This window comes from Athene cunicularia, assembly GCF_003259725.1.
Source record: "Athene cunicularia isolate RWA chromosome 7 unlocalized genomic scaffold, athCun1 chr7_part1, whole genome shotgun sequence".
NCBI lineage: Eukaryota > Metazoa > Chordata > Aves > Strigiformes > Strigidae > Athene > Athene cunicularia.
The window spans coordinates 12,912,750-12,934,629 of record NW_020799107.1 but is presented as its reverse complement, the minus strand read 5'-3'; the positions used below and the strand labels follow the sequence as shown (position 1 = coordinate 12,934,629).

The following is a 21,880-nucleotide window of genomic DNA, read 5'->3' as shown; positions in this document are numbered from 1 at the left end:
CCCCCCCAGTACCCCTTAACCCAAGCCTAAGGACTTTAAAAACCACTGCATTTCATCAACTTAGTTATTGTTTTGGGAAACACCATGTTAATTCATTTCAATTTATTTGATAACTCTTCCAACAAATGCTTATTGGAGGCAGTCAATTGTAGGGCTATAAAACATGGCATCTAAGAAATATTTTTTTTTTCCCCATTACTTTTGCTGCATTATTGACTATCAATCAAGGAGAAGTGGTAGCCTAAGTAAGAATAGTGTAATAGGTTTAGTCTTTGCTCTTAGTTACATAAACATTGTGTCTTAGCCAATTAATTATCTAATCTTGCAAGAGTTTACAGAAAATTGCATGTGTAAAATGGGTAAGTACTACTTTTGTCTATCATCATATGAAATAAGACATAAAATAGCAAGGCTTTGGGTTTTTTTATGGTGTTTAGTGGTTGCATTGCTACAATGTATGTCTAGTTACATACCTAGCTAAATTAGCAAAGAAATCAATGAGGTGAAGGAGGTGAGTGCCCACATCAAACCACTCTAAGCTTTGCAAGCAAAGACAGGATCTCAGAGTATTGTTGAAGCCCAGCAGTGGAGTGGTTGTGGGAGGTGGTTGTAGGAGTGGTTGATGAATACGTCCCCTGATCACCCACACTGGAGAGGCTGCTGGTCAATACCACGATCTTGGGCAGGTCATCATCACTGCTGCACTTGGTCAGTGCAATTTGCAATTTACATGATCACAGAATCATTTTGGTTGCAAAAGATTTTTAAGATTATCAAGTCCAACCATAAACTTAACACTGCCAGGTCCACTACTAAACCATGTCCCTAGGTGCCATGTCTACATATCTTTTAAATACCTCCAGGGATGGTGACTCAACTACTTCCCTGGGCAGCCTGTTCCAATGCTTGACAACCCTTTTGGTGAAGACATTTTTCCTAATATCCGATCTAAACCTCGCCTGACACAACTTGAGGCCACTGACTATCATCCTATCACTTGTTCCTTGGGAAAAGAGACTGACACCCACCTCGCTTCAACCTCCTTTCAGGCAGTTTTATGGAGCGATAAGGTCTCCCCTGAGCCTCCTTTTGTCTGGACTAAACAACCCCAGTTCCCTCAGTTGCTCCTCATAGGACTTGTTCTCTAGACTCTTCACCAGCTTCGTTGCCCTTCTTTGGACATGATCCAGAGCTCAATATCTGTCTTGTAGTGAGGGGCCCAAAACTGAACACAGTATTTGGGGTCTGGCCTCACCAGTGCCGAGTACAGGGGAACAATCCCTTCCTGAGTCCTGCTAGCCACACCATTTCTGACACAAGTCAGGATGCTGTTGGCCTTCTTGGCCACCTGGTCACACTGCCTGCTCATATTCAGCCGACTCCTGACCAACACTCGCAGGTCCTTTTCCACCAGGCAACTTTACAACCACTCTTCTCTAAGCCTGTAGTGTTGCATACGGTTAAAGGTCTTTAGACAATATCTTAAAAGTTTTTTCCAACCTAAATGATTTTATGATCATGGAAACTGCAAATTGTGCTGACCAGGTGCAGGAGTTTGGTCTGTATCAGAGCTTCTCTCTAGGAGTAATGCTGGACTTGACTTATTTCCTACCTACAGCCAGGTTCTATATCCTTCTGAATATGGGATAGAGTCATTTATGGCAGTATTTAGGCACTGTATGTATTGCTGTATATAGTACCAGAATGAGAATTTGTATATGCCAGTGTTATGAATGCCTGCAATTAGACATGTACGTTTGTTATCTGAACCTTGAATATGCAGCTTTTGAAATACTTGAAAGGAGCAATGGTCATATGAATTCTAATATCTTCCCCTTAAAAATCATTTAGTGTTAGTAAGATTTGTCTGTTTTCCTGTTGTCCCCTTAGATCAACAGTGATGTTTTGGTATCTATCTAGGATTTAAAATTCACTGGTCAGTGGTCTAGGACATGTGATTTTTGATGACTAAATATTGTCTTGGAAGTTATTACTGGAGCAATTGTGCTGTTAAAACTGGGCTAGACAAATGTGGGAAATTTGATTTTCCTGATGGGACTAACTGGAGTTGAATTAAAAGAAAAAAATGTTGCTCGATTTTTATTCCCCATTGTCAACATGCAAAACATCCATAATTTTCCTGAATGTGGAGTTGGCCCTCTATTATTTCTGACAGAAGCTGCAAATATAACTAATCTTATAATGAATTGATTAAAGCCTTATCCTAAAAAGTTAGTGTGCTGTTAAAATGATGTGGCTGATTCTCAGATAGTGGCTGCAAAGGGATTGGTTCACTTGTTTATTAAAAAGCACCAAACGAACCACAAGACAAAAAAAAAAAAAAAAAAAAAAAAATAAATCACGGAAGCACTGCTACTGCACTGAGATGTTTTATTTCCATTATGTTCTTGTGTTTGCAACAGTCATGTACTGTAGCAAAAGCGTGGTTACGATTTTCCTGCATGGAAGGTCAGCAGTAAAGGGGGGAACAGACAGTTACATATTTTTCATAACGTGAGAAAAAAGGTTGACCTCCACTGAGTGCTCAGATATCGAATGACCATGTTATACAGCCACCAGAGCACCACAGAACACCTCCTCCCTCCCAAATGAAAAACAACCCTATACTGATAGATCAGTGTGAAGATACTTTGCTTGAAATAATGCCAGTGACAGTCGCATATTTTTGGTTCGTTTATGTCTAGGGACCCAGTTCTGCACCCTAAATAGTCTTCTCAAATTACTCCAATACTGCACAAGCTATTAAACAGTCTATAAAGCATTCTGGGCATTCTTGCAGAAAAGACTCAGAGTGAGAAACAACGTAACATTTATCACAGAAATCTGTTATTTGAATCCAGACTCCATTTGGAGTTACCTGTTGAGAACTTACATTTATCTGTTATATGACATGCAGGCTGATTTATAACTCTGGATTTATGCAAGTCATGTATTTGTACGTTTTCATCACTTCCGCTATAGATTTTTCACTAACCACACTGCAGTTGGTGCAGTTGCTCAAGCTTAGTGGAACATTTTCAGATTTTGGGAAGACAAGAGAATCCCTAACCAGTGTCAATGGACTTGCTGTACGGTGGTGGCTCATGAAGTGAGATAGCCACAATGTCCATGCCTCTGGTACTGATAATATTAATTTCCACAGGCTGCTTCTCTCCTCTGTGTCGCCCATTTATTTTGTGCAATACAGCTTGTGTTTCCCATCTTTATTCAGTTTGCTCCCTGGTGTATTGTCTCATTTCATTTCTTGTGCATGTATCTTGGATCTTTTAAACCTACTTTTTTTTTTTTTTTTTTTTTTTTTTCCAATAAAAACAGCCTTTCTCCATTCCATTGCTCACTTTTTTAAATATATATTTTTATTTTTAATTTTAGCCAGTAACATAAAAGTATTAAATTTTAAAATTTAATTTCAAATAATGACAATCTGCGTACCTCCAGATATAATGTAGTTTGTTCAGTGAAGAAAATAAAGAGTAATAAATTTTTATATGGAGAGTCAGTGTTGTCTTCAGTATTTCTATACTACTGAATAGTCCAGTCTACAGAATTCCCAGGAAATACTTTAAAGAGATGTTGAATCAAATGTATTATTGTAACCTGGGATAGAAAGGGATGAGAAATCGGTAAGTAGCTCTCAGTGCTTCCTTGTCTTTCAAAGTAGTGTAACACTGATATAAAAAATAAACAGTCTATATCTTGGTACTGACTTGGTCATGTTTTGATTCATCTGAAATAATTTTGTTTCAGATAATAGAAAGCAGGATTTCTGGGTTAACATAATATCTCTGGTGTAAAAACCAGTGGTTTCTGGTATGAAAAATAAAGCATGTAATTTTCCTTTATTTATTTATTTAGACAGAATAGGATTAAAAGAGACTGTAACCCCTTGTGGATGGAAAGGAAATGAATTACTTTGGTTTTGAGACCTATTTAATACTTGATATAAAACACCAGGGGAAAAAACCCTAAACCGCAACACTAATGAATTGAGAATAAATAAGGAAAAAATAATTGTGTATAAAATGTGTTCAAATCTGAGATTGAAGTAGAGAAAGCATGGAGAATAGGGAGTTACTAGGTCTTCACTTTTTTCTTCAGGCTTGAACAAGCTGTAATCATTGAGATCAAGCACAAAAACAATATTGGGAAACTCCCACCTTGATGTCAAAGCCTAGCTTGAAAAAGAAACAGTAGGGGTGAACTGTAAGAATGGGGTGGAATAGTTCTCACCTATCAAAGAAGTATTCAATGCCACATATTTAAGAAAGAATAAAGTATTTCTTAACTACTTGGTAAAGAATCTGTAGTATATTTCTTTAATAATTTCTTACTGTAGTTTCTGTACAGTAATTTTGTATTCCTTTATGAATAGGATTAGATATAGTTGTTTTACCTCACCTGGAGGATCTTACAATCATGGCACATGGTTTTATTCCGTATGCATCAGAGTTAAATGACCTCACTGCATGTTCTGCTTACAAGACACTCTCTCCATGACTTTGGACAGAGCACTTTACCTTTCTGTATGCATCATCTTACATTAAAAAACCAAAAAGGTAAGTAACTTAGAGAATGTACTGAAGATCCAGTAAATAATTTTTATGATTACTAAATTACAAGTGATGTTTTAAATCCAAAATAGTTGAGATGGCAATGAAAAATTTTGAAGACTAAACTCCCAGCTGGGCCACTGATGCTCATGATGACCAAAATCTCTCTGTAGTGTCTCGTTTTCATGTTCCGGGAAGTCTATATCTTCTTGTATGCTGGAAGCATTGAATATATTTTCTGCCTTGGGAACTTATGGCAAAGCAGCTTTTCAGGCAAGCCAATGCGTGATCACATTTGATGGGATGAATCAATTTAGCATCCTAAACTGACAGGTGGTTTTGAGCAGTTCATGAGGGATTTAGTTGGTGTGGTGCAAAATACAGCCTACAGGTCAATGATATTTGGATAAGCAGCAATTAATAACCAATGGCCTATACCATTGCCCTCGTTTATGCCAAATAATGCCATTCTTTCTGAGTTGTCCGACAGAAATAAATTAAAATACTTTAAGGTTGAAGACATATTTTCTGTGATATAAAGGGATGATAAAATTGGCCTCATACAATGAGCCAGATGTTGAGGTCTCTGTCAGGAAACCGTATCAGAACAAATGCACAATTACTAGGGGGACATATCCCCCCCCCCCCCAATAATTTTGAATTTGTTTCTAGATTTTAGATTATTTTCTAGAAATATTCTACCATGGTCTATGGCTTGCTTCTGTTCCCACTGAAGTCAGTAGCAAAATTCCCAGTAACTGATGGAAAAAGCCCATGAAAAATGTCTTGAAAGCATTAATTTTGGTAAATTGAATTTGTTGACCAAGAACTTAGATTTATAATTGTTTGCTTCAATCTGCTGTCTCTTTACATCAATTTTCCTAAATTTATTCCTTCCTACATGGTCTAAAAAGATGTGTTACCTAAATTTTAAGCCAAAACTGGATATAGAGACACAGAATCTAAATTGAGTATGCAAGAACAGTAACAAAAAGCTCAGTGCTAGCTCTTGCTAGTTTGCATTCATATTTTTTGTTGTGCTTACGTGGTTTTCTCAACTATCCCACTTGCTTTTTTTGACTCTTAAGCTTGAACTATTTCTCAGAAATTTCTTTGTATAAGTAATAGCAATCTTGTATTGAAGTTATTGTTGCTGTTAAATAGGGCAAGAAGAAATGTTTGGTTTTTGTAGTGTGAAGGGAGGTGGTTTAGTTTTTTGTGGGAGACTGCTATCAATAAATAAGTGTGGTTTGAGCAAGTTGTTTGTAAGGTTCAGCTCTTAATGCTTGGGGAATGCCACAGGACCACTGTGTAGTTTGGCTCAAGTGTAAGCCGCTATTTTATTTCTTTAAATACCTTTCAGAAGAAAAAGCCCACCCTCCACAGTATCTCAAACCTGGCAACTATTTGCAGAATGGTTTTTCTTGTGCACTGGTTGCTAGCATTGTGTCTGCTTCTTACAACAGCATCTACACTTCCCGAGAACCTTAAAAACACACTTGAAGTGACAGATCATTGTCCTCCTGTGCCAATACTTAAATATGAATTTTTTCATATGAGTCAACTGAGTTAAGATCAGATGTTTTCAAAAGGGTTTGATTTTCATTTGCACAAAGGCTGCTCTGCTAAAAAATTTTCAGTGACCTCATAGCTGAAAGTGACTGAAAGTTTGTCCTTTTAGCTGCTAAATAACTCAACTGTTCTGCACAGCTTTGTGAACTGGGATAAAATTTTTGTATTCTAATTTTTGTAATTTGATTGTTGATTTGTATGAAAATTGCAAAGACCTTGAGATGTCACTGTTGGTACACCTGTCCCGATCCAAAGTCGGGGGAGGTTTCGATACAATCCCAAGAGGGTGCACCCAAAATAGGTTTTTATTATTAAAAAGGTTAAGAGGGGTAGCGATAGGACAGAATAGAAGGAAAAGGCAGAAATAAAGCAAGGATACGGGATAGGGCTGCAAGAAAAATCACCACTGTGGATCCAGTGGCGTCTCGCTGGTCCTCAGCCTTCAGTTCTTCTGTGGTGGATGCACACAGATCAGGCTTCGATGGTAGATGTACACCGAGCAAGATTTTCTGCTGCCTTTTTAAGTTCATCGTACCAGCTGATCTGATCAACATATCTGCTCGCCTTTAGTTTTCTTTCCTCTGGTCTCAGAGGTTTTGTTGCATCCGGCTTCTGGGTAGAAACATTTGCCTCTTATCAGTTCATCAGCAATGCAGGCATGGAGTCTGGCCTACACAAGAGCCACAAATGGCTCCAGGATGGGGCCAGCTCAGTCGGTGTCTGCCCCTGTGAGGCTTATGTAAAGCACCCGGACAATGCAACTGCAAGGAAATGGGGGGGTGCATCCTTCAATACACTCCCATTTCTCTGGGCAGCATTCCCCAGACCAAATCACCGGCTGCAGCAGCTTCTCTTGGAGGTTTGCACAGACACAAGCAAGCTTTGAGACAGGCATATGACATTTCAGTCTCTCACAACACCTCTTTGGCTAAAATTTGCCTGAAGCATTTGTGAGATATAGAAATTCTGTTAAACTAGGTCAGCAGTCCCTGGTGTGCCAGGATAGAAGCAAAAGCCTTTCTTTGGGTGCAAATGTATTGTGTTTTCTCTATGAAGTTCTGAAACAAATGTGCTATGCAGCTTGTTTCTTTCTTCCTTCAACTTCAGTCTTCTTGTAGCTGGCACTTAGCAGCTCCAGCATAGCCCATCTTCTTAAGCTTCTTCTAGCAGGAACTTGTCATTCTGAAAAGAACAGAGAATTTGAAAAGATGTTCAGACTATGTGGGCAGCTTTCAATGGTGGAACAGCCCTGTCCTCCCAGCCATGCCACTGAGATGCTTTGTGGGCTCTGTGGGTATTATGTGGGATCTGTAATTCTATGGGAGACTCCTTGGTGGAGATGGAAGCTCATCTGTAAGATATGGATGAGATTTATACTTTCAAAGTGCTGATAACTAATAAAGTGAAGTCATTCCACTTTCCATAGCACAGCAAGCAAAAAACCTGTCTGTCACTTATGAGTCATCACAGATCTCAGCTCCAGAAGAAGGGTGTTTGTTAGGGTGCAGTATTCGGAAGCTGGTGGCTGCAAGTCACAATGTAATTAATTATTTAGCTACCTCTGAGTATCTGAGTTCAGGATGGTATTCTTGCATGGATATCTGTTCTGATTGGAGAAGCTAGAGCTCTGTCTTCAGTACGTCATCATTTCTTGAGCCTGCAGTGATGTCTGAGTGTCAGTTAATGTATTTTTGTCCTGATATAACATGGTGCAGGACAGCACCTTTCTCCGCACCCATCTAAAGCTAGCTGTGCTATGCTGACCCTTGGTGTGCTGTCATCACAGTGTACATGGAAGGGCACCATTTCAAAATTAGAGAGGGGGTGGTGAAGATGATAGATGCTAACTTCAAGCAGACGACATCATTCAGGCAATGATTATATCCAAGGTTAATGGAAGATCAGACAATATCTATTAGCTGAAGCAAGATCAAAGTAATCTGTTAAACACTGAGAACTATAACTGTTCCTGAACTGTCGTGATGTGCTGGTGATGTACTTGCAACATTTTGATAGTGTTTGACAGGTATTGTTTGACTATTATTGACATAAATATCCTCTGTGCTGCTCTAACTATCTATTTTTCTTTCCTTGCTTGGAAATTAAAGGTTTGGGTGGAGAGAAGTGAGAGAAAGCATCTAATACTTGCAAAGAGGTAATAAACATAGCAGTGGCTGAGTAGACAGTAAAGGGAATGGCACCTGCAGCTATGGTGAGTTAGCCCTGGGAAGCAGCCAAATGTCCACCTGTCGGCTCACTCCTCCTGCCTCAGCAGCATGGGGGGAAAAAAATAGGATGAGAAAGCTTGTGGGTTGAGATAGACAGGGAAACTGCTTATCAATTACTGTTGCGGGCAAAACTCAGCTTAGGGAAAATTAAGTTATTGCCAATTAAAATAGATTTGAGTATTGAGAAATGAAAGACATTAAAACAACACTTTTCCTTGCATTTTTTCCAGGTTCAACTTTACTCCTTCCTTCCTGACACCTTCAGTCTCCCTCTGCCCTGAGTGGCGTGGGGTGGGTGGTGGCTGTGCTCAGTACATAGGAGATTTTTTTTGCCATTCCTACCTCCTCACATTTTTTCTCCTGCTCTGATGTGTGTTCCCCACAGGCTGCAGTCCTTCAGGGAAAAAGCTGCTCAGCGTGGTTGCTCCATGGGCCACAGTTCTCTCAGGACTATCTACCCTGTCCCCGGGCTGCAGGGCAGTCTCTGCTCTGGGCCTGGGGCACCTCTCCTCCCCCTGCTTCTTCGACCATGGTATTCATATGGTTGGCTCTCACTTGTTTGCTTCTTCCTCCTCTGCCTTTATGGTGTTTTCTGCCCTTTCTTAAATACCTTTTCACTGACAGGTTCAGCTCTGCTCTGCAATGGTGCTCTTGTGGGGCTGGCTGGAACTGGCTGTGTCCATCTTGGGGCAGCCCTGGCTTCCCCTCATAGAGGCCGCTCACCCCCGCAGCCCCCACTGCCAGACCTGAGCACCCACAGACCTGAGCATCAACATGGCAGCCCACAGGATCTGAGTTAGACCCTGGGTGGCTCCTGCCTCCATCAGTACTTTTTTTTTTTTTTTTTACCTGGGATTCAACAAATATATTGGTTTGGTCCACCTGAGAAGATTAATAGCCCCTGGCTACAGTCATGTGGTTAAAAGTGTTTTCTGTTCAAAACATTTTCTATTTTCTTTCAGAAGTCTTTGAGAGTAGGACACGAGCGTGTGTTGAGCTCTGCACCATCTGAAAGGTGCTGATTCATGAAACTGGATTGTCTACCCCTTCAGTGAGGCTACCATCTTTGAAAGAAGGACCTGCTTTTAAAAACCAGCTTGCAGAGTCCTTAACCTAACTGCAGGATTTTTAAGAAGTACTGATTATAACGTGGTGTTCAGTGGTATTCGTGTTGTACGGGAAGTCCTAAGGGGTTATTTGATAATGTTATGATACTATGCAAGATGGGATAATGATCCCTTGTCAAGGATTTGTAAACTTTGCCTGAGAATTACTGTAAATTCCTTAAACCTTTCTGTAGGGGTTTCTGAAATAATGTAATACCACTTTCATTTCTGTGAGAATGGAGAACAATGTATTTGTGTTTGTACTGGGTAGTTGTTAGGAGGGCAAGTAAAAACTGGGAGCTCTGATTAAATAGTGACTGTCAACAGATTTCTTTGCTGCAGAGCTACTTTGAAGTAAGTCTTTCTCTCATATTTTTCACTCTTTCTCTCATATTTTTCTTTATTAAGGTGCAGTTCAGCTGAGACTAAATTCATCTTTGGCTGTCCATAAACTCTGAAACAGAAGGATGCAGAAGACCATCCCTTGCCTTTTTGTACATGAGTGATAAGAGCACAAGATCATTACTACAGGTTTGCTGCAAAGATGAGTTCAGAGGAGAAGAGTATATCTCCAGCCCACAAAACATCCACTCCATCTCATAGAAGTGCCTCCTCTTCATCATCATCTCAGAGGGACAGGAGGCAGGTAAGGAAACGATATAGATGTTTATAACATCTGGTGAAATGATTCATTTATTCCAGTAATGGGGCCATTAGTTCTCAGTAACTCTAAATTCACTTGTTTATAGCACCGGATGATATCACTATAGCCAAGAACTGTTGATTTTTAAATATATTTTCTTTCCACTTTCTAAAGTGGTTTGGAAAAGATTCATAAGCAATGTGGGCACTATGTGTAGCACTGGAACAAGAGGGATATTATTACGTGGACGAGTAGGAAACATACTCTGAAGGCTTTTGGGAAGTGGTTTCTTTGGCAGCATGAACTGATAGTCACTCCAAATTGTTTTGTGTCCTTTATGAATATCTGTTTTTGTAAATCTACTACAGAGATGTGTTATCTTTTTGCAAGGTGATATTTCAATTGAATTTAAATACCATATTGTTCATCCTTTATGGAAGCACCTAACATTTTAGATATTATTTGGTTTATTGAAAATTTACACTGATTGTCCCACATCATATAGTACTAGTCTGGTTATGTTAGACTTTTATTTTCAAGAGACCCTTGTATATGTGGATGTAATACATGTAATACTTCTCTTCCGGATCCCTTTGAGATGAGGGCTGTATTATTTCCCCTCAAAACTTAGGTATTCCTGTGTCTTTTTGAGGGCTGGGTGTACAGTCTGGCCCCAGCATCAGTGGGAGCACTTCAGAAAGTATCAGTTACCCACTGGATTTCAGATAGATTGTTACATATATAATTACAAATGCAAAGTTTGATACTGAAATTTGATTAGAAGTATACTTTAAACCTTTGATCCATGGAAACATTGAACATTAAATCAGCTTCTGAGTTAAACATCATCATGTGTAAAGAGAAATATACAAAATGTAAGAATATAATAAGTTTACAAATTTAAATATTGTGAAAATACTTTCATTAATGCAATACTTGTTTCTTTTCAGCTTGACAAGGAAAAGAGGCAGGAAAAGAATTGAATGCAATCACAGCAAACAATTATTTACTTGAATGACTGTAGCTTAATAATGTTTTTCCAGCTACTTGTATGACAGCTGTAACACTATTTTCTCAGCTGCTGCAGTAGGTTTTTTTTTTCTCTACCCGATTTATAAAAATTTTGAAAACTCAGAATTTTGGTGAAAACTGTAACATTTACAGATATGAATTTAAATAGTCTCACCATAAGGTATGTTTAAAATGTTAAACTGGGAGAAGAATTCTGATGTGTGGTTGATAACAGATATCTGGAATTTTTAAAATAATTTCCCCTGCTTTTCATTGAAGTCAAAAATTATGTTCTTACAGGTGATGTAAATTTTTCCTTTAATGCTGTACAGGATTTGGGATGGCTGTACTCAGTTAAGTTCTGGTTAGCATACGATCTCCTCTTAATTTTTCCTTAGTTCCATCTGGAGGAAGAATTTTGACATCTTTTGTTTAAAGCATCGGTATATTTTATCCTCTCCTTCATTTAAGCCCAAAGAAGGTGAATGCAAGACTTGTAGGAGCTTCTGAGCTCAGCTAAGAGCATATCCTCTGAGTTCTATTTGTAATTAGGTAGTTTGGTGTGATCAGGCAAGTGAGAATGAAAAAAATTACCTTTTGGGAATACATTTTACCATAAGTCTAATGGCTACCATATCTGTTACCATAGCAACAGGGTAGAGCAAGGTATACCTGTCATCATAATGAAATGGATGCTTAACTTTAAGTCCATATTTGGTCGCTGAAACATGAAGCATGATTTAAAAATTATGCTGAAGAGGTCAATGGTGTGATGCATCCAGAGCTCTCTTGGATTCAATAATGTGTGATGAAGCTTAACAAGTATATTTAGCATGTAAATGTGACTGGAAAGTCTAAGGCTAGGCAGTAATTTTTTGGCCTTAGTGCTTTCAGTGTTAAAGGCAGAGAAATATCTAGGAGAATGAATGGATGGGCAATTTCTTATGAAGTGAAACTGAGCTCTGGTGTGCATACAGCATGCGGTGCAATAGTACTACATCCAGGGAAATAAAAATACGAATGTTTCCTTTGTTAACATAGTCACAGTAAATCAACCAGCTTCATCATAGCATCTACTATAACATTTGTATTTCTAATTTATTTCCTTGCTTTTGGCATTATTTGTATATGTTTTGTTTTTTATAGGCTTTCCCCCAAACGCGATGATAGCTAGGGGGTAGGGGATTTTGGTGTGGAGGCTGTTGGGGGCTTGAAAATTCTGTCTTGCTGCCTCCTTGGACTCTTCATAGCAGCTAGGAGAAAAGCACCCTTCCTGAAGGGGTAATATGTATGGATATGGAAAGTGATATGATGGGATGAAGTGTCAGTGTAGTTTTCATTGTCATATGTGAGGATAACACTTGATATTTCTAGATGGTTAACGACTGAAATCTTCTCATCATATAATTCTTGTCAAAGTCATACCAGCAATTATAGAACAGTTTCCCAATAAATTATGGCACAGGAGGCTGAATGACTGTGAACATGACTATGATAAATCATTTAAGGGAGAGTGGAAAATGTCGTGCTGTATATAATGCTGGCATTTTAATGTAGCTTTCTTACTTGTGCAATATACATCACCTAAGAGAATTAGCAGTCAGCAAAAGCTTTGACATTGCCAATTTGCAGGCTCCATGACTAAGGAATTGATAAATGAAAAGACTACTCAAGCCAGCAATAACCAAAAAACTGGGTTCAGATTTTCATCCTTGTAGGAACTTTATTGTCATTCATTTTCATCAAAATCATGGTTAATTTGGGCTATTCAATAGAAGGCAGCCCATGACCAACCTGTTTTGTTTAATCCCTGAGCTGAGCCGGTGGCAGGGCAGTTGTGATGTCTTTGATAAGGAATACTTTAGAATGGAGCAGCAGCAGTTTTTCTTACTGTGGAGCTGTTGCAGAATATAGAACCACTGTCAATTCCACTGTCAGGGGTTCTCCCTAAGAAAACTGAGTCCCCATACAAAGGTGAGCATAAAAACTGCAGTTCTGACAGCCTTTTTTGTGGGGCATGCTGGAAAGGAAGATTCTTGTTCTTCATGCCTCATGAAACTCTGAAAAGGCTAGTTATATTCTATTGTACAACAGAAAGGAGGAAAACTAACACTGGTTTTAGAAAGTACAGCTGAATATGATAAAATCATATGTTGTATATTCAGTTTGATGGGTAAGTTCTTTATAAATACTCATAATTTATTTATTGAATAAGTATGCAAGTCATGCTGCAGAGTGTAATACGTTATACATTCTCTGCAGGGAATGGGTAGTAATATTGTGCTGAGAAGGCAGAAAGAAGTAAATACATTACAGGGTTAACAATTTGCAGTTTAGTAAATGGGGGCCTGACCCTAGGCTATTAAACAGAGGAAGTGATGCCCAAGGAGAGTAACAGTGAAATTGTGAACAAAGGAGAGATTTTTGACATTTCTGACCATCATATAAATGGTAGCTAATACACCATGTGAAGTGGATTTAGCAATGTCTGCTATTTCAAATGAGGATTTCTCTTCTAATGTTTCAGTTTTGGTTTTGGTCTTTTAGGGGGGAGGGATGATCAACTCTTACCTCTTTCCCTTATTCTTTGTCAGATTGCTGTTTCAACAAATCCTTGGTTCTTTTCCCACACAGCAAACACAAAAGGAGGAAAGCTTTTAGTCCTACTGCATTTAGCCTTGTGTGGTCACCTTTCTAGTAGGAGAGCATTCAGATTTCAAATGACCATTGTCTTTCAGCCATATGTAAAGGGTAAAAGATTGGGGCTTTGAAGAAAAAAAAAAAAAAGATTTTATAGAGCAGCAATCATCTGCTTTTCAGATTTTAATCTGCAGTGTTTTTTTTTCTTTCTGTAAGAGCAATATTGACTAATAGGAGAAGGGGTGTGCTCAAGGGATGCAGAAAGGGCTGAGTTTGGGCTGAAGATATTTACCTGGCCTTGAAATTTAGGAGCAGAGTGTGATTCCAAAGTCAAGGCTCTGTGTAGAGATGGACAAAGCAACACACACACACACTCACATGGGTGAACAAGCAGCTAGGTATTTTTATTACTAATAGCATGCATTTTTATATATTTCTGGTGCCAGAATGTTACAATATAATTGGTCAAAAAGTTGTTTTTAACATTCTCACTGGATAACCTTTATCAGTTTCCTCCCTGCTTGCTTCATCCTGTAGTCAGCAGCTCCTTGAAAGTTATTTGCTTTAAGCACAGCTTCCTTACCTCAAGGGTACACCGGAATCTTGTCAAGGTCAAACTCTTCTTCAATCAGGTTACTGGCAGACCAGCTGCCTTCCCCAACAGCTCTGGTCTTCACTAGAGGTCTGAGCTTTTTGTAACCACTATATTTTAATTGTCAAAATAGTCTCCTGAAAGAAGTATTTCCTAAGGTAGCTATAAAGGCTCTAATGATGATGGAAGGATTAAGTAATTTGACTGCAGCAACCTTAACCGAACCTTAGTTTATAGAGTAACTGAAAGACTATTGAAAAGTTATTGCAGTAGGTGAATCTGTGGGTGAAATGTATGGTACTGGAAAAAAAGGGCTGATAATTGTTGTTTGTGTATAGGGATGCAGTAGAAATCTAGGCTTCACGGTTCTATGCACTGTTTCAAGCACGTAATAAAAGGCAGTTGATGGCATAAAGTGCCTATTAGATGAGACGGCCATAGACTGGGAGGAGAAAAAGAGAGAGTTGACTTATCTGTTGTCTCTCTCATCAACTAATGATAAAGCAAAATAGGAAGAGATATGCATAATAAGAAAATAACATGGGTTCTGTGTCAATTCTGGAGTTTCATGCTTTCAGCTAACATTAAGAAGAGTAAAAGCAGAATTATGAAGGGAAGTCCCTTGGCTAAGAAAACTGCCATCGAGTTTTTCCCAGGAGATAATAAGCTGCAAATTTTTCATGGATGTACTCAATGGACCATCAGGTTCTGTGAAGCTTAGTTCACATGGGCAGTTTGCATGCCACAGCAAGAGGGTGGTGCAGGAGGGAGAAGAAAGAAGTGCCAGGGCTGAAGTGCTCAGCTGTGCAGTGCAGAAAGCAAAAGGTACTTAATTTAGAGAGTGAAACTCTTGATCGGGAAATAAAGGTTAAAGAAATGAGTAGGGTAGAGAGAATGGGGTAGGCCAAATGTTTCCTTAAGGTTGTAGGACATGAAAGTAAAAAGCAAGGACTGGTTTATAGGGAGAACAACAACTGGCTGGAAAAGTAAGGGCAGAGTAGAGAGAAGGAAAGCGAGGGGAGAGCCACTTTTTTTTTGTGATCAGGAGTATCTGGGAGAGCTGGTTGATGTGTAGAAGGGAAAAAAAAAAGTCACAATCTCTCATTGTAACTGCTTGATGTTTAAGAAGCTCTTCTTGTGTGGTTATTCTAAGCAATAGCAGATTCACTTTTTATCTGTCCCACAGAAAAGTGGTCAAGTATTTGAGACTGAAGCTACTTAATGCAAAATGCTGAGGCTTAAAATGAGGGACCTGCTGTTGCTCTTGCTTTGACTCGGGTTGCTGCTAAGCCTTTCCTGGCAGCTCAACGGACAGTAACAGAGCAGTGGCAGTGGGAAGGGTCATGGCAGGAGCAGTTGTATAGCAGCAGCCACTAGTGCTTTTCCCTTGGTAGGCCAGGTTGGCAGGGTAAGGTCCATCATATACACAGATCCATCTTACCTGCCAGAAATTCAAGTCCTTTGGAAGAGTGTCTCTCTTTTAATTGTCCTATTTAGCATTTTTGATGCTTTTTCTGTGAGACTGAGAACACTTAGATGTGTGAGGGTTTGTGAAGGGATAGATGGGAGTGTTCATGCTCATGTAGTTTAATTTTTTCATTTTAATATATTGAGATACCTCAAAGTGAACTTTCTCTTTGTTTATGTCCAGTTACAATCAGTGACACAGCATCAAGGATGCTTTTGTGGTTTCATTATAGATTTCTGCCTCGTAAACAATGACAGTATAATCGATTGAATTTTTACCATGCCAGCCTATCTGTCCAGTGTGCCTTAGAGACTGTTGCTCATACAAGACTGCAGTATAATATAATATAATGTAATATATTCCATGTGGAAGAGAAATATGAGGACATTTATATCCCTTCTTTGTTCTTAAATTGACTAGCAACCTGCATGCTCACTCACTGTTCACTCACTGTTGACAGTCTGATGTGACGTCTGGGAAAAAATTCTTGGTGGTTAGCTGGAAGTTTCACTTGTTTCTATCTCTGTGACTTTAAAAGAAAGGAAGGCAAGGACGGACAGTTTTCTAGTGGTTAAGGTACATACCTGAGACCATGGAGCCTTTGCTCTGTAGAAAAGCATAAACTTAAGAACATTTTTACTTCTCAGTAGTTTGTGAGAATTATTTCAATAATAATTATTAATCTCTCTGAGAGTTTCAAACTGAAGATGCTACTAAATGCCAAGTACTGTTCTTACAGTGATATAATTCTCTTTTGCTCTCTTTCCTAATTAACTCTCTTTACTTAATACAGTTGAAGCAGCATTAGAGAAGGAAGTGTTAAATCAGTACTTTAAAGGCAACAACTCACTGGAGCAAGCAAATATTCTGAGGGAGCCAAAGAGTGAAGTGACAAAATTGTTAATAAATGCATGCAATTATTCTTTAAATTGGTTACCTCCTCCAATATTTTTTTTTGATAATTCTGTGTCTTTAAGAGTCTGAAAATGTTGCTTAGGTTCAGGAGGTAGTGGGTCTTACTTCAGTATCTGAAAAAAAGTCTGAAACTCCTAACAGAGTAACTTAAGAAGCCGTAGGACACCCATGTGAATGTAAGATTAAATTCAATGCCATAGCACTTGTCTTAAATGAAATCATAAATCTCAGGCCTGTTAGATTTCTTTTTCATCACTCAAGTGGATAACAGTGAACTACATGATGAGTGAACATCTATGTGTGGCACAGTCAGACCTTCAGGAGAAGGTAAGGACTTCCAGAGGAAAGCTCTCTGGGCTAAGGATTTGTCCAGGGATGGGTAGGAAGCTGTGTAAGACTTGGAGGGAACTGGTACAGATTGACCCCAGGGGTGAGGCAGGCTCCTTCTGCGCACTGATGCCCATGGGTACATTGAAGGTATGAGGCATTCCTCCTCTGGCACTGAGAGTCCTTGGGGTTAGGGCTGCTGGCATGCATTGGCAGCAACACACACCCAGGAGCCCAGTTCAGGTTGGATGCATCAGGATCACTGCCTGTATTTTGTGAAGCCAGCCTGCAGGCATGCAGCAGATGTCCCTCATCTTGTGCCTGTGTTTCTGTCTAGAATTTACACTATAGATACGTGGCATGTGCACTGGATGGGCCCACTCCAATCAATAGATATTTGGTTCATGAATGCCTCTGACCTTGGTAATACCTATAGTGGTTTGGAGACAAGATCTCTAAATAGGGGGAGATTACCCCTGATTAATAGGGGGAGAAACTGCCTCTTTCTAAGAAAGACTTGTCCTTAAAGCTCTTGAAGAAATAAAATGGTCTGGAGCAGTCAAGGAGAGACAGATAACCTGGTCTATAAGGCAAGCCAATATGATGTCTGAAAGACCTGTGAGAATAAAAAAGGTTGTACAGGAGACTTGATTGAGTTCTTGACAGTAATAGTGTGGATGCCAGGCTGTCCCATGGGGCCATGTGTACATGTTCTCTGAGCTTCATAAACATTGCTATCTGAGTTCTCTTACCTCTAGGAATGCTTTACATACTGCATGGAGAATGCTGAAGTGCAAATATGTGCTATGAAGAAAGATTTCTTTTTTTAAACAGTGTCAGTTTGATTAGAAGTGGTGTATGTAGCTATCTTCTATTACAAAACTCGGGAAATTGCTCACATAAAAGCTTAATGACTCATGCAAATTATGACAGATAATTTAAAGTGGTGTTTTCAGAATATGGTCACAGTTGCAATCCTCCCATCTCATCTTTTCCCCTCTGCCATGCATGCATGTTCATACCTACATAAGCATGTCTTACTTTCCTTGAGAACATAAACTAAAAGGTTGGCTTGTATTTTTTTAAAAAATGAATATTCATATAATTCAAGAATCCTCAAACACTGATTAATATTATCATAATATGCATAATATCATAAATATAATAATATTTTCTAACTGCAATTTGACCCAAAATGGGCTGTCTGGGATCTGTGAGGAATGTGTGTACACACAGACACACACATGAATTCATGGAGAAGTGCAACACTTCCGAAGTGTCAGTTAGGATTTCTTGGAAACAAATGAGGGGGGAAGAAAAAGAAGCATGAGTTTCCTTTCATTTCCTCAGTGGACAGAAAAGACACAAAAGTGAAATGAAGAGGGAGGATGATGGCAGGTGTGATATGAAGGCTTTTGTTTTCAAGACACTTATGCGTGATTGGAATTATCCTCATTCAAGACATACAAATGTATTAAGCAGAATAAATGTTTGACTTAGTAAAGCTATTTACTGTTCTGATATTTCTTTTTCTTTATTAAATACTTTATCCTGGAATTGAAGATGAAGCTGTTACATCCAAACTTGTTTTTTTTTTTCCCCAGTAGAAGTAAAGTTCATGAAAAAAAAAAATTATTAAAAGTTTTTCAAAACCTCTTTTTTCCTAGCTCCTGTATTTTTGTACTGTATATATTAAAGTTTAAAGTATACTGAGAAACTCTAAGTGGGTAGCTTGCACAAAGATGTGAAAGAGAGCCCCAGGAAAAAAAGGCTTTTTTTTTTTTTTTTTTTATTTTGTCTATAATTTGTGTTAATTTGGACTCCCTTGCAACCATGCATTAGAGTGAAAGCAGCATATATTTTCTGAAGAAGGCCATTCAACATGTCTAGAATGCTTGTGTTAGTTAACAAATTAACATCGCATGGAATGGATTTTTTTTGTGTCTTTAATTTTATTCTTCCTTCTTTTTTTAAAAAACCCAGACATCATCACTATTAAAATGAATCACTAGACTATTTAGCAAAGAATCAGTCCTTTTGATTATGATTATTCAATAGTCATAAAAATGCTTTGTCTCATTAGCAAACATTTGAATTATCTCTGTCAGACTTTGTCAGTTTGTTTGCTCTATTTTGAGATAAGCGTGTCAAAATCTAAAGTGTCAAAGGAGAAGATTGTCGTTAAAGACTCAGACTATGACTTGGTAGGCATTGCAAACCATTGTTCTGGCAAGGAGAAGGTTTCTGTTACAATGATATCTCTTTTCTGCTTTATCCAGTTGTGCTAATACTTCCATCCAAGAAGCTATTCAGAGGAGAAAGATCTTATTTATCTTCAGAACTGGTCAAAAAGTACCATGAAAAATAAAGGCTTCTTTGCTTCCAGAGCCTAGAAGCATTGATGTGAAGTGCTACGTACAATATAAAGCTGGAGTTCCAGAAAGGGCTGACAGAGAGCACATGAGCTAACAAATCCTTCACATTTCTGAAACATTTATTTTACGTATCCCGGGGAAGAAGTAGTCATACATACCCATATGTTATTAATATGCTACAGAACTGCTGCTTAGATATACTTATCTTTCAGTAAAAATGTTGCAAAAAGAAAATGCTCTTTCTGTACAAGACAAGCATGTGCTACAAGAAGAAGAAGGAAAAAAACCAAACTAGATGTGCTATTCATAAAGTACTGTTAAGTTCCTTTGTTGGATAGCCCAGATGAGAATAGGACCATACTATGCTTATAGTTTTGAGAAGGTGATTAGGCATTGGATTTCATGCTAAACAGAATTAAAATAAGAAAACAAGTTTGTGCAGGGGTAGCTAGGTTGCAAATAATGCCAGTGAATAGCAGGTAAGAAAAGATGCACTAGTTAGTCCTTTGGATCACATAAACCAACACAAACAACCCAGAGAGAAAATCTCCGTTTTAACCTACAGTTGTAGAACACTGTATGTCTAGGCTCCATGGTTATGGGTGTTTAAGACCACTGAATGCTGTAAACAAACAAAATGACCCACAATTCTTTTTTGTTAATTAACTGTTAGCCGCATGTTGTGCACATTTCTGAACTAAAGAGGGTTTGAGTCCAGTGTGAGTGATTAATTCCTCACTACCTTGTCTTTGTCTTGAAAGTGAATAAGTCATAAATTAGAGAGAACTCATTGCGTTAAACATAATTAAATTTCATTAAGTAATTAAGCAGCAAAGCACAAAGGGAGGCATGAATGCCAGACTTGTCCTTCACTAGATTTCCTATCTCTACTTACCTAGTACCTCTTTTCTTAACTTGCCTTCCCTTTGAAAACAGTTGAATGTCTTTTCTTTTAATGGGAAGTCTCATTCAGTTAAAAGATGTTCGGGTCTTCAGCCTTTGGCCTGATGGAGACCAGATGCTCCATGTGCTAGTGTTTGTTCTGGTGGACAAGGTGAATGTGTCACTGAACTCTTAACTGAGAAATGAAGCTGGTGAGATATATAGAAAGATATTGTAAAAACATTAATAAACACAGGACCAAATCAGCATTTCTGTTCCCCACGTGTAGGCTTGTTAGGGGCATTTTGGGGGAATGTGTGCTCAATATATAATGTACGTTGTAAATAATCTCAAAATTGAAGGAAGGATTGTATTTAGGACTAAGATTTAGTGATGCAGTTGCAGAGCAATTTCAGTTGAATGTGAAATCTTGTTGAATTAATTTCCAAGAGCACCCAGAATTTGCTGGTGCTGGCGTTTTACTACAGGACAAGCCAGCTATAGCACGCAGGTAATCCTGAAGCATGATGGAAATCTGGAACAGAGCAAAGCAGAGGCTGATTTTTTCTGCTTGTATTCTTGGAATGAGAGGAGTGAGAGTACCAGGCTAATTGATATGCCTAGATTAATGGATTATTCATTTTTCTGTTCATATAAAGAAAATCCAGAAGCTCTATTGATCTGTCTCTTTCTTCCTTTTCTTATCAGATTTTTATCTGCTTCCTTTACCATCTCTATTTCTCTTATTAAAACAAAAAAAGCCTTGATAATAGCTTCAAGATTAATGTAATTTTTATTTCTGTGATGCTAAATAACTCACCTCTTGCATTATAAAAAGAACTGCTTTCAAAATGTTTAATTGTGTAATTTCTAACTGTAATTCTGCAGAAAAATAACATACATTAATGGAAAACATTTTGCACCAAGTAATGTCTCTTAATATTATGCTAGAGACATATCATAAATTTAAAGAAATAATTTTGTGTCATTTTAATGGTGGTCATGACAGAAAAGAATTGGAAAGCAGACATTTACAGACAAGACAACACTTCTTGAAGTAAGGAATGTAAAGAAGGCAATTTGATTTTAAAAGTGTTCATTTTCTTATTTCCAAATGAATACTTGAATAAGTCAGCATTCATTAAAGTGCTGTTAGCTAATAATGTATTTCTCAACTGAAGTGGAACTGTAATGACTGAGGGCTGATTAAAAAAAAAAAAAAAAAAAGGCACAAATCCCCCTCGCCTTAAAATCATGCGATTGAAAATGTCACAGGAAATCTGGCAAGCCAAGGACTGTTGGGTTACTCCACTCTAAATATTGTACAAAACAAAGCTGCAGTTATATAACAACAAACTATACCGGCTGCTGCATACGAGACCTTCAGAACATCTGTGTTGGGCATTGCTCCATCTCAAGATGGAGGGATTCCTGCCTGCCAAACAAAACTGGCAGAAAGTTAAGAATCGTCCTGATTATGCTAATCAAGCAACATTTTAATCTTCCTTAGAGAAACAGATTTAGGCTTTTTTTTTTTTTTTTTTTTTAAT

At 38.3% G+C, this 21,880-nt stretch overlaps 1 protein-coding gene across 6 annotated transcripts in view; it reads left to right on the top strand.

Annotated features, from left to right (window-relative positions):
- OSBPL6 (oxysterol binding protein like 6) overlaps window positions 1-21,880 on the top strand; it is a 76,840-nt gene that overhangs the window by 12,826 nt on the left and 42,134 nt on the right. For 5 of the 6 annotated variants that reach the window (XM_026853017.1, XM_026853018.1, XM_026853014.1 and 2 more), the window contains exons 1-2: window positions 8,602-8,682; window positions 9,886-10,123. In XM_026853017.1, coding sequence (XP_026708818.1) covers window positions 10,022-10,123 — 102 coding nt within the window. In that variant the 5' untranslated portion in view covers window positions 8,602-8,682; window positions 9,886-10,021. Of the gene's footprint in view, window positions 1-8,601; window positions 8,683-9,885; window positions 10,124-21,880 lie in introns of those variants that run through there. The other variant, XM_026853013.1, reaches the window with a different exon arrangement.